The sequence below is a fragment of the Ursus americanus genome, chromosome 3 (assembly GCF_024610735.1).
Source record: "Ursus americanus isolate L20-20 chromosome 3, mUrsAme1.1.p, whole genome shotgun sequence".
In the NCBI taxonomy this organism is placed as follows: Eukaryota; Metazoa; Chordata; class Mammalia; order Carnivora; family Ursidae; genus Ursus; species Ursus americanus.
In genome coordinates this window covers 90082362-90095651 of record NC_142129.1, presented here as the reverse complement: position 1 = coordinate 90095651, position 13290 = coordinate 90082362, and the positions used below count along the sequence as shown (strand labels likewise).

Sequence of the window (13290 nt, the reverse complement as noted above, 5' to 3'; positions counted from 1 at the left end):
ATACATCATGAAAATGGTAGCAAAAAAACAGACAAAATAGACTTTAAGACCAAAAAATTGTTACTAGAGGCAAATTAATTCATCTTACAACAATAAAATGGTCAATTTATCAGGAAGACATAACAACTATAAACATATATGAACCTAACAACAGAGCACTAAAGACCTGAAGCAAAAACTGAGAGAACTGAAGGAAGAAAGAGACAATCCAACAGTAAAAGATGGAGGCTTAAATATCTCACTTTCAGTAATGGATAGAATGACTACGTGGAAAATCAACAGAGAAATAGAAGGGTATAAACGCGAATCAAAACCACTTTACAGTAGCTGAAGTAAAACTTACAGAGAATAGCAAGTGGTAGCAAGAACCAGGAAAAATTAGATATTTCATAAATTGCTGGTGAGACTCTAAAATCATGTTGCTTTTTTAGGGGAAAACATGACAGGCCCTCAAAATATTAAACATAACATTACCATATAAACCAACCAGAACTAACAGACATCTATGTAACACCCCATAACAGCAGTAGAACACACATTCTTTTCAGGCACACCCAGAATATCCTCTGAGATAGACCATTCATTAGGCCAAAAACAAGCCTTGGTACATTTTCAAAGACTGAAATTCACACAAAGAATGTTCTCCAGGGATGCCTGGGTGGGTCAGTTTGTTACACATCTGACTTCGGCTCAGGTCACGATCTTGGGGTCCTGGTATGGAGCCCCAAGTTGGCTCCACATTCAGCAGGGAGTCTGCTTGTCCTTCTCCCTGGGCCCCTCCCCCTGCTCATGTTCTCTCTCTCTCTCAAGTAAATAAATAAAATCTTAAAAAAAAAAAAAGACCATTCTCCAACTACAATGGAATGAAGTTAGAAATTAATAACAGAAGGGTATTTGGGAAATTCACAAATGAGTGGAAATTAAACAACAAATTCCTAAAAACCAATGGATCAAAGAAGAAATCACAAAAGGAAATTAGAAAGTAATTTGAGATAATGGAAAAGGAAAACACAACATACCAGAACTTATGAGATGAAGGTGAAACAGTTCTTAGAGTGAAATTTATGGTTGACACGCCAATATTTAAAAATAAAAAAACCTCAAATCAATAACTTACCACCACAAGACACCAAAAAAAGAAGGGTAAACTAAACCCAAAATTAGCAAAAAGAAGGAAATAATAAAGAGCAGAAATAAATGAAATAGAATGGACAACACCAATAGAGAAAACCAATGAAATCTAAAGTTAGTTTTTTGGAAAGATCACTAAAATTAACAAATCTTAAGGGAGACTGAGGGGAAAAAAGAGAGAAGACTCAAGTTACTAAAATCAGGAATAAAAGAGTGAGCATCTCTACTCACCTAACAGAAGTAAAAAGGTTTATATGAAAATACTATGAACAATCATATGCCTATAAATTAAGTAATCTAAATAAAATGACAAGCTCCTACAAAGACACAAATTACTGAAACTAAATGACAGAAAACTAAATAAATATATAACAAATAGATTGAATTAGTACTCATAAAACTTACCAAAAAAATTAAAAATCAGGGCTTTTTTCACTTTTCTGATCAATTCTACGAAACAAGTAAAGAAATATTAATGCCAATTCTTCACAAACTCTTCCAAAAACTAAGAGAGAAGGGAACAACTCATTCTTGAGATATACCTGATATCAAAAACAGGAAAAAAAATCCAGAAGAATAAAATTACAGACCAATTCTCCTTTTGAATAGACCCCAAAATCCTTAGCAATATACTAGCAAACTGAATACAGCAACATATATACAAGATTAGACAACATGACCAAGTGAGATTTTTCCCAGGATTGCAAAATTGGTTCATTAACAAAAATCAATCAATGTTAACCAATCAATATCAAATAACATATTAACAGGATGAGTGATGCAAGCCAAATCATGATCTTAATAGTTGCAGAAATAGCATTTGCCAAAATCTAACACCTTTTCTGATTTAAAAAAAAAGAAAGAAAGAAACATTCAGCAAGCCAAAAATAAAGGGAAATTCCTCAACCTGTTAAAGAGCATCAATGAAAACACCGCAGCTCACCTCATATATACTGGTAATGCTTTGCTCTGAAATAAAGAAAAAGAAAAGGTTGCCTGCTCTTGCCACTTCTATTCAACATTGTACTGGAGTTCTTTCTACCCAGGGAAATTAGGCAAGAAAAAGAAATATGAGGCATCCATTTTGAGAAGGAAAAAGTAAAACTATCTCTATTCACAGATGATGTAGTCATGTATATGGAAAATCCCACAGTATCCACTAAAATACACTTAGAACTAGAAAAATGAGCCCAGCAAGGTTGCAAGATATGAGATCAATACACAATCATGTTAAGTTCTATTGCTCAGTGCTGATCACTGTACTTATTAAAAAATTCTCCCAAAAGACAAGTCAAGATTTATTATCTTTGCATACCCTTTGGAATAGCTAAAACATATTCCCAAACATCCCTATTTGCCATAACATTGTATTACTAGCATTGGACATTTAAATATTTAAGTCCATAAATAAATTAATGAATACCGGGAGGGACTTATACACTTGAGAGTAAAAGTGTAGCAGTGTCTGGATCCAGACCGAGTTGAGGTTCTAGCTCTACCACTTAGTGAATGGCTGTGACACTGTCAAGTTACAGTATTATTCTGTGCCTCTGTTTCCTCCTCAGTAAAATGGGAATAGAGCCATTGAGGAAATAAATTAGTTTATATATGCAACGTGCCTAGAACAGTGTCTAGTGTAAAGTAGACATTATACAAGTTTTGCTATGTTATTGAAGACATTCTCAATAATTCAACTTTGGAGAAAACCAACAGCCCACATAATACAGCGTCCACACCAAGGTCAGCAAGTTGATAGCATTTTCCCAGCGTTGCACCTTGGCAGACACTGTTGTTAATAACCACAACAGTCCTGTCTCAATCTTCTCAGTACTGGTCTCCAATCAGCCCAAGTGGCAGAAAAGATTAAAGCTGTTTGCAGTCCTGTGTTGTTTCTACTATCATCCCACTAAAACAGCACCAGAACTCAACTCTTACCCTATGGGCTTGACCTAGCGCCCTGCCAATAAATTCCTTCCCCACTAAAAAAAGATTCTGTTACTGACTCCTAACTTCTAATGGGCCTCCTAACTATAGATTATTGGGTTATTATTAATGGCACAACCCATGTTTATTCTTCAGATGATTATTTAAAAAATGGCCAGATTTAGTGCCAGTGTCAACTTCAAGGGATGTCTTTCAGTCAGTTACATCAAGCTTCTGTCCGTTCCTAGAGCATGCCAAGTCCTGTCCTGCAACAGGTCTTTGCAGTTATTGTCCACTCTCTCTGGAATAATTTTGCCCTGCCTAACAGAAATGCCCCTGTTATCTTTATTACACTGTTTATTTCCATCTGCAAATGTATTACTTATTACTTGTTTTTTATCTACATCTTCGGTGATTACGTAAATTCGATACGGCAGGGAACTTGCTGGTTTACTTATCATTTATTGTATACTCTGGCATATAGCAGATGAGAAACAGGGATGGACAGATGGATGGATGGATGGATGGATGGATGGATGGACGGATGACAAATAGATTCTGTTAGTGCAGATTTAACTTCACTTCTTACTGCCTAAAGGGAGTATCAATAGGTTAAAAAAGAGATGTGAATAATAATTTTTAAGGTGAGAATATATTTAGTATATGGCATTTACCACAACAGAAAGGTAAATTAAAGCATTTCAGAAGATTTTCTATGAAAATAGTTGAAACCGGAGCGCCTGGGTGGCTCAGTTGTTAAGCATCTGCCTTTGGCTCAGGGCGTGATCCCTGCATTCTGGGATCGAGCCCCATATCAGGCTCCTCTGCTGGGAGCGTACTTCTTCCTCTCCCACTCCCCCTGCTTGTGTTCCCTCTCTCGCTGGCTGTCTCTCTCTCTGTCAAATAAATAAAATCTTTAAAAAAAAAAAAAAAGAAAGAAAGAAAATAGTTGAAACCAAAATAGTTTCCTTTTAGCCTTCAGTCATCTAGAAAATGAAATCAACCAGAATATCCAAATTGCCAAGTGCTTGAGCTAATCAAGACCTTATTATATATTGCTGGCATGTACTGGCTCTAAGGCTATAAAAAATATTTACAATTATACTTCATCTACATTCTGTAAAGAACTAACGTGATTTTCCTAGAAATTAAATCTCAGCCACTATGCTTAATGTTAGTGGTTTACTTATCCTTTAGCTACAATGATGGCATAATAGTTGGGGCCAAATAGACATGTTCCACTAGGAATTGGTTGGTCCATAACTTACGGCAGGTATAGAGCCACTATTAATCAGCCAACACAGAAGGATATGATTACAACATCTTATTCCACATAAAATTTTCAAACCCCAGAAAGTACAAGGATGAAGGTAGATCAATTAACTCAGCAACAAAAACAAATTGTTCTAACTCTAGTAAGAGAGAATATAGGTGATTCTTATACTGTTAAACCCACCTTTAGGAACAGTCCATTAAACTCATTATTCTACAAGATTCTGCGAAGACAAAATCTAAATTTGGTGAATATTTGTCAACACCAATGGATCTTTCTCCTCAACACTTTTATATCTTGATCTTAATTATGCTTCTATTTTTCAGAACATTTTGAAAGCACCAAATTATTTTAAAGTCTCTTAATAAGAGAATTAAATTAGATCACAATGAAATTTGTCCTGTTTTATTCTTTTCTCCTTTGAGATATTCTCCCAATAGTAATTACCAATTATTACAAATTAAAAGCTCTAGTTTCCCTCACTGTGGTTCATGTCATATAAAAATATGCAATGCCAATGACTATAACGAAGGATTTCAGTTCTACAAAACCAGAGTATCCTCCCAACACACATACATTTCACTGGATTTTCTTTAAAAAAAAAAAAAAAACAGCAAACCATGTTTTCTGTTGCAGGCAACTTGTATTCAATCCAACCAATAGTATAAAATAATAACATAAAATAATAGATTATCAAAAATTCTAATTTTCTTTGGAAGTCATCTGATTTTTCACTTTTGGGTGTGTCTTTACCCTCCTAATTAAGTCATCTTGATATCATAAATGTTAGTATCTATTTGTATCCCCTGCACTTTAATAAAGCAGTGGGATGCCTTAGGGAGAATGCAGGCTAAAGAATGGAAACTGAGCGAGGATTAAAAATTGGCCTCAAGTAACGAAGGAAGGATAATCAGGCTGACACAGGCGCTCAGGGCAGGAACGCAACAGGCTTGCCGGAAAAGGGAGGTTCAAATGCAAACTCACGGTTCTCTGATTTCTCAAGCTTTCTGATATTAGCTCCTCTTTCTTCCTCTCCCTGCTCCATGCTGTCAACTTCCTTGGTCATAGGCTGCTGCTTCTCTCCCTTCCCACCCTCTGTTCACCCTTCAGCACAATCTTAACTTTCAACCTCCACTTCCCTCCTGGATGTATAATTTCTTTCCTCACAAATCTGGCACATTTACAGACTGTTCTTAAGGGATTTCTTCCAGGGCTGACTTATCAATTAGGCATAGTGTTAACCATACTTCAGAGGTACACAAAATGTTCTAATTTTAATTTCAGAATGAGAAAAAAATTAACACAATAATAATACATGATAATGGATTATATTCATCTTTATACCAATGCAGCTATAATTCTTAGTATTTTTATGGAGGAAAGGACCCACAAAGGCAAAATCATCTAAGGCCCACAGAATCATAATGGGCCCTGAATTCTGAGTCAACCCAGCCCTACATCCTTCCCCACTTAAACCTGCTCCTTTCTAGCCTCATGGGTACAACCCAGACCAGAAGTGACTGTATGAGTATTTATTTCAAAACCTGATTTATGGTAATGGTTGCATAACTCATTAACTGTACTAAAAATTATTAAATGGTCCCTTGAAACAGGGTGAATGTTATGATGTGCAAAACATACCTCACTAGGGCGCTTGGGTGACTCAGTCGATTAAGCGTCTGCCTTCGGCTCAGGTCACAATCTCAGGGTCCTGGGATCAAGCCCCATGTCAGGCTCCCTGCTCAGTGGGGAGTCGGCTTCTCCCTCTCCCTCGGCCTCTCATCCCACTAGTGCTCTATCACTCTCTCAAATAAATAAATAAAAATATTTTTCAAAAAATATACTGCATTAAAGCTGTTTTTAGAAAAGATATAAAATTTAAAAAGTAGAAACACAGGTATCTAAAGACACAAAAAGATGAATTTCAGATTACTATCCTTGTTTGAAATTCAGAAACTTATCCATAGAAGTGTGCTACAATAATGACAGCTGAAATTTTATCTACCCTAAATATGAACATGGAGAAAGAATAATGACATCAAAAATGCCAAAACAATCTATATGTGAAAATAATTATGGAAGTTTGGTGCTAAAAAAACTCATTGTAGTAGTAATTAGGGGAGCCTGGTTGCAATTAAGTACAGGAAGGATATTAAAACTTCCAAAAGATATTTCTGTAAGCCACAACAGAAGAATAAGAGCAAGAGAATAATTGGAACCACATCCAAACCCACTTCCTTGTTATTTACCAATATCATCTAAAGAATACTGTTTAGATGCTGACGTTAGACAATCTTCAGTTGACAACTTTAAATCATATTAAGACTAAAAAAAAAAAAATCAAAGAATTTTATGACAAGGGTTAAAAGTTCATAGCCTTGAAACTACGAAAAATTTGGTGCCCACTTGTAAACCACATCCTGGCAACTGTCGTGTCTCTACAATGAAATGGTTTTGTTGTGGTTGAGGCAATCAACTCCGAGTTAATAATTAGCTACTATTCAAATCAAGTGCAATTTGTGTAATTGTACACTAGATCACTTTTAAGAGAAGGAGTACAAAATTTCATTTTTAGCAACTGATATTGAATGTTATAATCATTCATTTGTCATCCTATGTAATGCAATCAAAATGAGTAGAAAAGTATGTTTTTTGCCCACTGCATGAAATCGCCGTCATTTTCCAAGCAGCTGAAATTAAGTTCAAATGTTATCTGCTTAATGCAGGTGAACATTTATATAAAAAAAGAAAATGAACACATTTTTTAAAAGGTGAAGTTTCCTATTATGTTACTTTGAAAAGTACCTAGAAATAGCACTTCGCATTTACATAAAGCAGAGTTTAATCATTCTGTGCTTTGGTATCTGGATCTAGAATCTATAAATATTATCTTAAATTGAAAGACTAAGTAAAGTTAGTTAAGATTTCTCTATTATGAAAAGTTAAAATAATTATGATAAAATAATTATGTCAATAACCACCTTTTTAATCTCAGCACATTTCTAACATTACAAAATATTTTTTCAATAACCTAATAAAATTAATGCTAGTCATCAGAATGCTTTCTAATTTACAAAGATTTTTTTCACAACCTTTTGTGCACTAGATTCTCAAAACAACCCAGTACTGTTAGTATAATTTGGCCCCCCAAATATTTCCCCTGCCTCTGGCCAAAAAATAACCACACATCATATCTCCCCAGTTACAGTCATATTGTTTAGAGAGAGTTAACCCCATCCTTAGTACCTAGAACGGTTTACGCTAAATAGCATAATTTTTAGTCCTCATTAATTGGTTCAGGAATGGTCACTTAACCCAGTGAAATATATGGTCTTGTTTTCTGGGACTTCTACAAAAAAGGCCTTCCTTTTTCTTCCATGGAAACTGCTAAAAGATTCTGTAAGTTTCCTTCAAGGTACAGTATAAAGATATAAGATCTGGAACCAGAGCTGCTTCAACGATAGCTCCACATAACGAAAGATGGAGAAAAGGGGACTTGGAAAAGGCAGACAGCGCAGGATAGGAGTGAAAACAGGGAAGTAAAGAAAGACAGGTGGGAAAAAGACAAACAGAGAAAAAGAGATGCCCAAGGCTCGAGAAGCACACATGAGATGAGAAGAAAAGAAGTAACACAGAGTCAAGAAATAGGGTAGAGGCAAAAAGAGATGAATAGAGTTTGGGCGGCAGTGGGTGAAGAGAATGAAAATGGTCTTATCACCCCGTCTTGCACTTCCGACTGGCTTCAACATAAACTATTATCTGTACCACTGCCCTTAGAAACTTAGCACTGTTCACAGCTCAGACGCTATTCTGCTCATGACAACAATAGCATGTATCCAAGGAGACAATGTCTTTGGTTGAAAAGACCACCAACAATGGAATTGCTAGATAAAAAAATAGAGGCCTTGAGAGGTTACAGTCCAGATTCCTAAGCATGACATACAAGGCCCTTAATACTCTTGGCCCAACTGTATCCTAAAACCCTATCCTACAGAGAACTATGCATCACCTCCAGCTCTCCCGTATGACACAGCCGCCTCTACTACTAAGCCTTGAACAGATGTGTCACCTCCCACTCCAACCGAGCTACCACAGCGCCTGGGACACAGTGAGTCCTCAGTTGATGATAGCTCATAAAAAACCCACTCCAAATGTTCCCTTTCTCAAAATTCTCATATTTCAACAGAAACACCCGTCCATCAGGTTAAATTCCGTGATAGTTTTCACTAATTGGATCTAAACATGATTAAATAATGCTCCAGAGGGGTCCACTTTGTCACACTGTCTTATTCTGGCTCTTGGCATGCAGGGTGGGGGCAGGGGGGCCAGTCTTGTTATGTGTGCCCTTGTTACTGAGTGATCCTTTGCTTCCTCTGCCTCTTACTAAATTTGCCTTCTCCCCTGGAGCATCACCATAGGAAAGCTGCATCTTGCCTGTCCCTGGTGCAAAGCTTTGTCTTTATGACGCAGGGAAAAGAGAACCAGTCAGGATATCAGAATCCAGAATTCTTGCTGTAACTCTGCGGTTCAAGCAGATCAACCTCTCCCAGCTTCAGCTTCTTTGTAAGTAAAATAGGAATAAAAATTCCTGTCCTATCCACCTGGGTGGCAGTTGAGCCTCGAACTCTTGATTTCAGCTTAGGTCATGATTTTAGGGTCAGGAGATGGAGCCCAAACTCGCGCTCAGCATGGAGTCTGCTTGGCATTCTTTCCCTCTCCCTCTGCCCCTCACCCTGCTCTCGCTCTCGTGTTCTTGCTCAAATAAATAAATTAATAAAATCTTTTTAAAAATTCCTACCCTACCTAACCTCAAGTGATTAATATGAAGATTATATAAAACAGTAGATCTGAAAATCCATAGCTCCAAAATAAGACTTAATCGATTTTTATTGTTGAAAGGTAATGACAATAGCCAAGATAGGGAAACAATCTAAGTGTTCATCAATGGATGAATGGATAAAAAAATGTTGTGCATATATGCACACACAATGGAATGTTACTCAGCCATAAAAAAAAAAAAAAGAAGGAAATCCTGTGGTAAAATAGGTGGAGGGGGTCAAATAGTACAAATTCCCAGTTATAAAATAAATAAGTCACAGGGACGTAATGTACAGCATGGTGACTATAGCTAAAAATATTGTACTGCATATTTGAAAGTTGCTAAGAGTAGATCACAAAAGTTCTCATCATGGGAGAAAAAGATCGCAACAACGCATCATGATGAATATTAACCAAATTTATTGTGGTGATCACTTTGCAATATATAGAAATATCATATTATGTTGTACATCTGAAACTAATATAATATTATATGTCAGTTTTACCTCAATTTTAAAAAAGGTAGTTAATGAGTCTTAAACACACTAATAACTTCAGCAACCTTTGACTAAATTAGCTACAGCAAAGAGGCTAAATCACTGCTACCAGGTTTGCTAAAAGCAAATCATCTTATCATTAGTTGTTTATCAAGTACTTATCCAAACTCCATGGTTTTCTACTTTTTCCTAACCTTTCCTAGCAAACCTAAGGGCCAAAACACATACTCATTGCTAACAGCGAATCTCCTATTGATCTCAAAAGATTGGGAGAGCCCACTATTTGACAAATACTAGGCTGGGCCTCGAGGATACCACTGTATGCAGGAACAAACATTATTCCTGCATTCACAGAACTTACAGGTTCAGGGGACAACATGAACAACAAACACGGACACATACCCAAAAGGACTGGAATGCATGTATGTGTGTATGCATGCATGAGCTTGTACTTACTGTACCCTCACTTTGAAACAGCCCTACCAGTGACACCACCCCCCTCCACTCCCATCCCCAGGAAACCACACACCTCCACATCGTGAATCATTGTGTTAGGTGTTGGAGGAGAATGAAACGCTACCATACGCTACAAGAGAATTTCCTCCAAAGCTAATTAATCATTGACATATAAGTAAAGCAGTCTAGGTAAAGATCAGGAGACTTAAACAGAGTCCCAAATCCAGGACCAGCCACATAATTAGCAAGTAATAGTGCAAAGTGAAAAAAAATGTAGGGCCTCTCATTCAAAAATAAGTAAGAATCTCAAGGCAGTGATAACAAAGAATTTAAACAAAGCCTAGGACCTTCTGTGATTGCATAGGTCAAACACCCATGAAACCTTCCTGGCTTCCATCCATATTGAATGCGTAACTTGTAGCCAGTCACTTACCCTACCTCACATTCCTTACAGCTATAAAATTAGAGGAGGGAAGAAAAGGCTTTCAGCTTCTTCCCATAACTAACATCTGTGTTTCTCTATTTAGAAGACAGTTCATTCATTTGGAGAGAATTATTTTACCCTTTTATATAACCATTAAAATGCTCACTGTGACTCAAAGCTAATGTTGAAACCCCATACATAGTATTTTACTTTCAACCATTTGGATGTTTTTCTTACCTCTAGACAACTCCTTAATTTTGTCTACGAGAACAAATCTCTAAAGCAGTTTTCCAAGTTAGTAGTCTCCCATGTATGCCATTTAAATCTGAAATTCCTAACTGAGGTCTCCATCTATAAAGTAATTTTTCCCTTGGTAAAATATCTCCTTATACAAATTCGGTATTTTCTTTTTTTCTATGCCTGAAAAATTATCTATTCTGAATCAGCATCTGGGTCTGCTCCAATAAAAAGGAGGCAAAATGTCAATTTGAGAGTTAGTCTACCCTTTTTATTCCACCAGTTTAGTATTTAGCATAACATAACTGATAACCATCTAAACCAGGGGTTCTTAACCTGGAGTCTGTGGAAAGAATTCTGGGAACTAAATAACTTGAATGGAAAAAAATTGTATCTTTATTTCCATCCAACTTCTGACTAAAATTTAGCATTTTCTTCAGTTATGAATGTCAGCAACAAACCACAGGAGTATTAGTAGTACCTATGGTTTGATCACCAGTAAATATTACACATATTTTCACATCATATTATAGTTACTACAGATATCGTAAAATATCATTTATGTTCAACATTACCTCAAAATTGCAATAGTTACTAAGCCCAATAATAGATCTTATGGTTTAATGTGTTAGTAAAAAATCATATATGTTATTACAATACAAAATTGGTTTTTACATTGAAATAACCGCATTTTAATATAACTGGCTTCCCTTGCCATCCTAAGTATATCATTTTACGCATCTAAAAACATAATTCTGAGAAAGGTCCATAGACTTCACCGGACTACTCAAAGTGTCCACAGTACAAATAAGGTCAAGAAACTCTGGTCAAAAGAACTCATATGACAATAAAATAGAACCAAATGTACTCCTGTCTCACAAGCAGTAATAGACTCATTTTAATATAAATAGATTAAAATTCTAATTCAAATAGCAATGTCTACATACAACAAAATCTTCATGGTCTATTTATTTTAACCTAACAATAATTAAGTACACCAAAACAGAACAGCTTTGCTGCTGTCGTTAGTGGGTTTTTTCTGTTTTGTTCTTCTTTGTTTTTGCACATGTGACCATAGGATTTGATATGAACGAGTATAACCCATATACATGTCTTTACACCACAATCTCAAATGTTCTTTGGATTGGTACCTGAGATGACAGTAGGTTACAGTCAATGAACAGGCCTTTTCCCGTTTTATATCTTCGTATCAATCCAGCCATAATGGCTCCATAAGCATAGAGGCCAGTAGCAAGATCAGTCATGGCCACTCCTGGACGAACCGGATCTCCATCCTGGGTTGGGGTGAGAAAAACAGAGACAATTGAAAATTGAAACCATCATATGATTTCTCAAATACTGTAAGATCAAACAGAAGAAAGAATTGTATTTGACATGTGCTTGCAAACACACAAAAAGAATACAACAAGCTGCCACAGCGTGTATCTGCTGCTGGGAAGAATAGATTTATATTTATTGTATTTCTCACTCCATCTCCTACCAACCAAACTAAACCAAATCAAATCAAATTAAATCAAATATTTTTAAACATGTCTAGGGGCACCTGGGTGGCTCAGTCAGTTAAGCGTCTGCCTTCAGCTTGGGTCACGATCCCAGGGTCCTGGGATCGAGTTCCGTATTGGACTCCCTGCTCAGCGGGGAGCCTGCTTCTCCCTCTTCCTCTGCTGCTCCTCCTGGTTGTGCTCTCGCTCTCTTGCTCGCTATCTCTCTCTGTCAAATAAATCTTTAAAAATCTTAAAGAAAAAAAAAACATGTCTGAAGTTCCTTCTTAAAATATTTTACCTTGTTTATCCTAAAAAAAATAAATAATTGAATTTGAATTTAAATGAGTAAATCTACTGAAAATGAAAGAGAGTTGTGTTTTTTTTGTTGTTGTTGGGTAGGAGGCTCTCCCAGGAAAAAAGAAGGCAGAAGACCTGGTCTATTCTCCTTAGAAGCACGCTAATTACTGACAAATATACTAATGGTATTTGCTTTAAAAAAAAAAAAAGAAGAAGAAGAGTACTTATCCATAGAAGACTTTTAGCAGAATACTCTTGTTTTAGAATTACTGTGGAGAACGACCTAGAATCTATAGGTTTATAAGGAATCGGACATCACCTATGCAATTATTAGAGTATAAAATGGAATGTTTCACAGCCTATAATGTTCCCTGTTGTATGAGGTAATACATGTGCTTTATTAGAGATCATATCTACTGCTCTGGGATTGAGAGTTTTGTTTATTGTGGGAAGAAAAAATTTGGGGGCCTCTCTCAATGTCCAGGACGTCTGTCTGCTTTTCCTGTGCCTTTTGGTTCCTTGAATCCTTAAAATTACAAGTAAAGCTTAATACTGATTAACATCTTCAATTCATGTCAGTCTGATTTGACAATCCAATCCTTGACCTATATATAAAGATATTAGAACAGTGCCTGGCAAACAATAAGTATCCTATAAAAATTAGCTAATGCTATCATTAACATTATTATCAGTCATTGTTATATTACAGAGTTTCTATTTTGCACTACC

The 13290-nt window shown here is 36.2% G+C and overlaps 1 protein-coding gene across 6 annotated transcripts in view; it reads right to left on the bottom strand.

Moving 5' to 3' along the window:
• Nucleotides 1-13290, bottom strand: part of SUGCT (succinyl-CoA:glutarate-CoA transferase) — a 696086-nt gene that overhangs the window by 567893 nt on the left and 114903 nt on the right. For all 6 annotated transcript variants that reach the window (XR_015724068.1, XR_006778824.2, XM_045793504.2 and 3 more), the window contains exon 8: nucleotides 11911-12054. Coding sequence is in view for 4 of the 6 variants with exons in the window: in XM_045793504.2 (XP_045649460.2) it covers nucleotides 11911-12054 (144 nt within the window). In the remaining 2 variants the exon portion in view is untranslated. The remainder of the gene's footprint in view (nucleotides 1-11910; nucleotides 12055-13290) is intronic.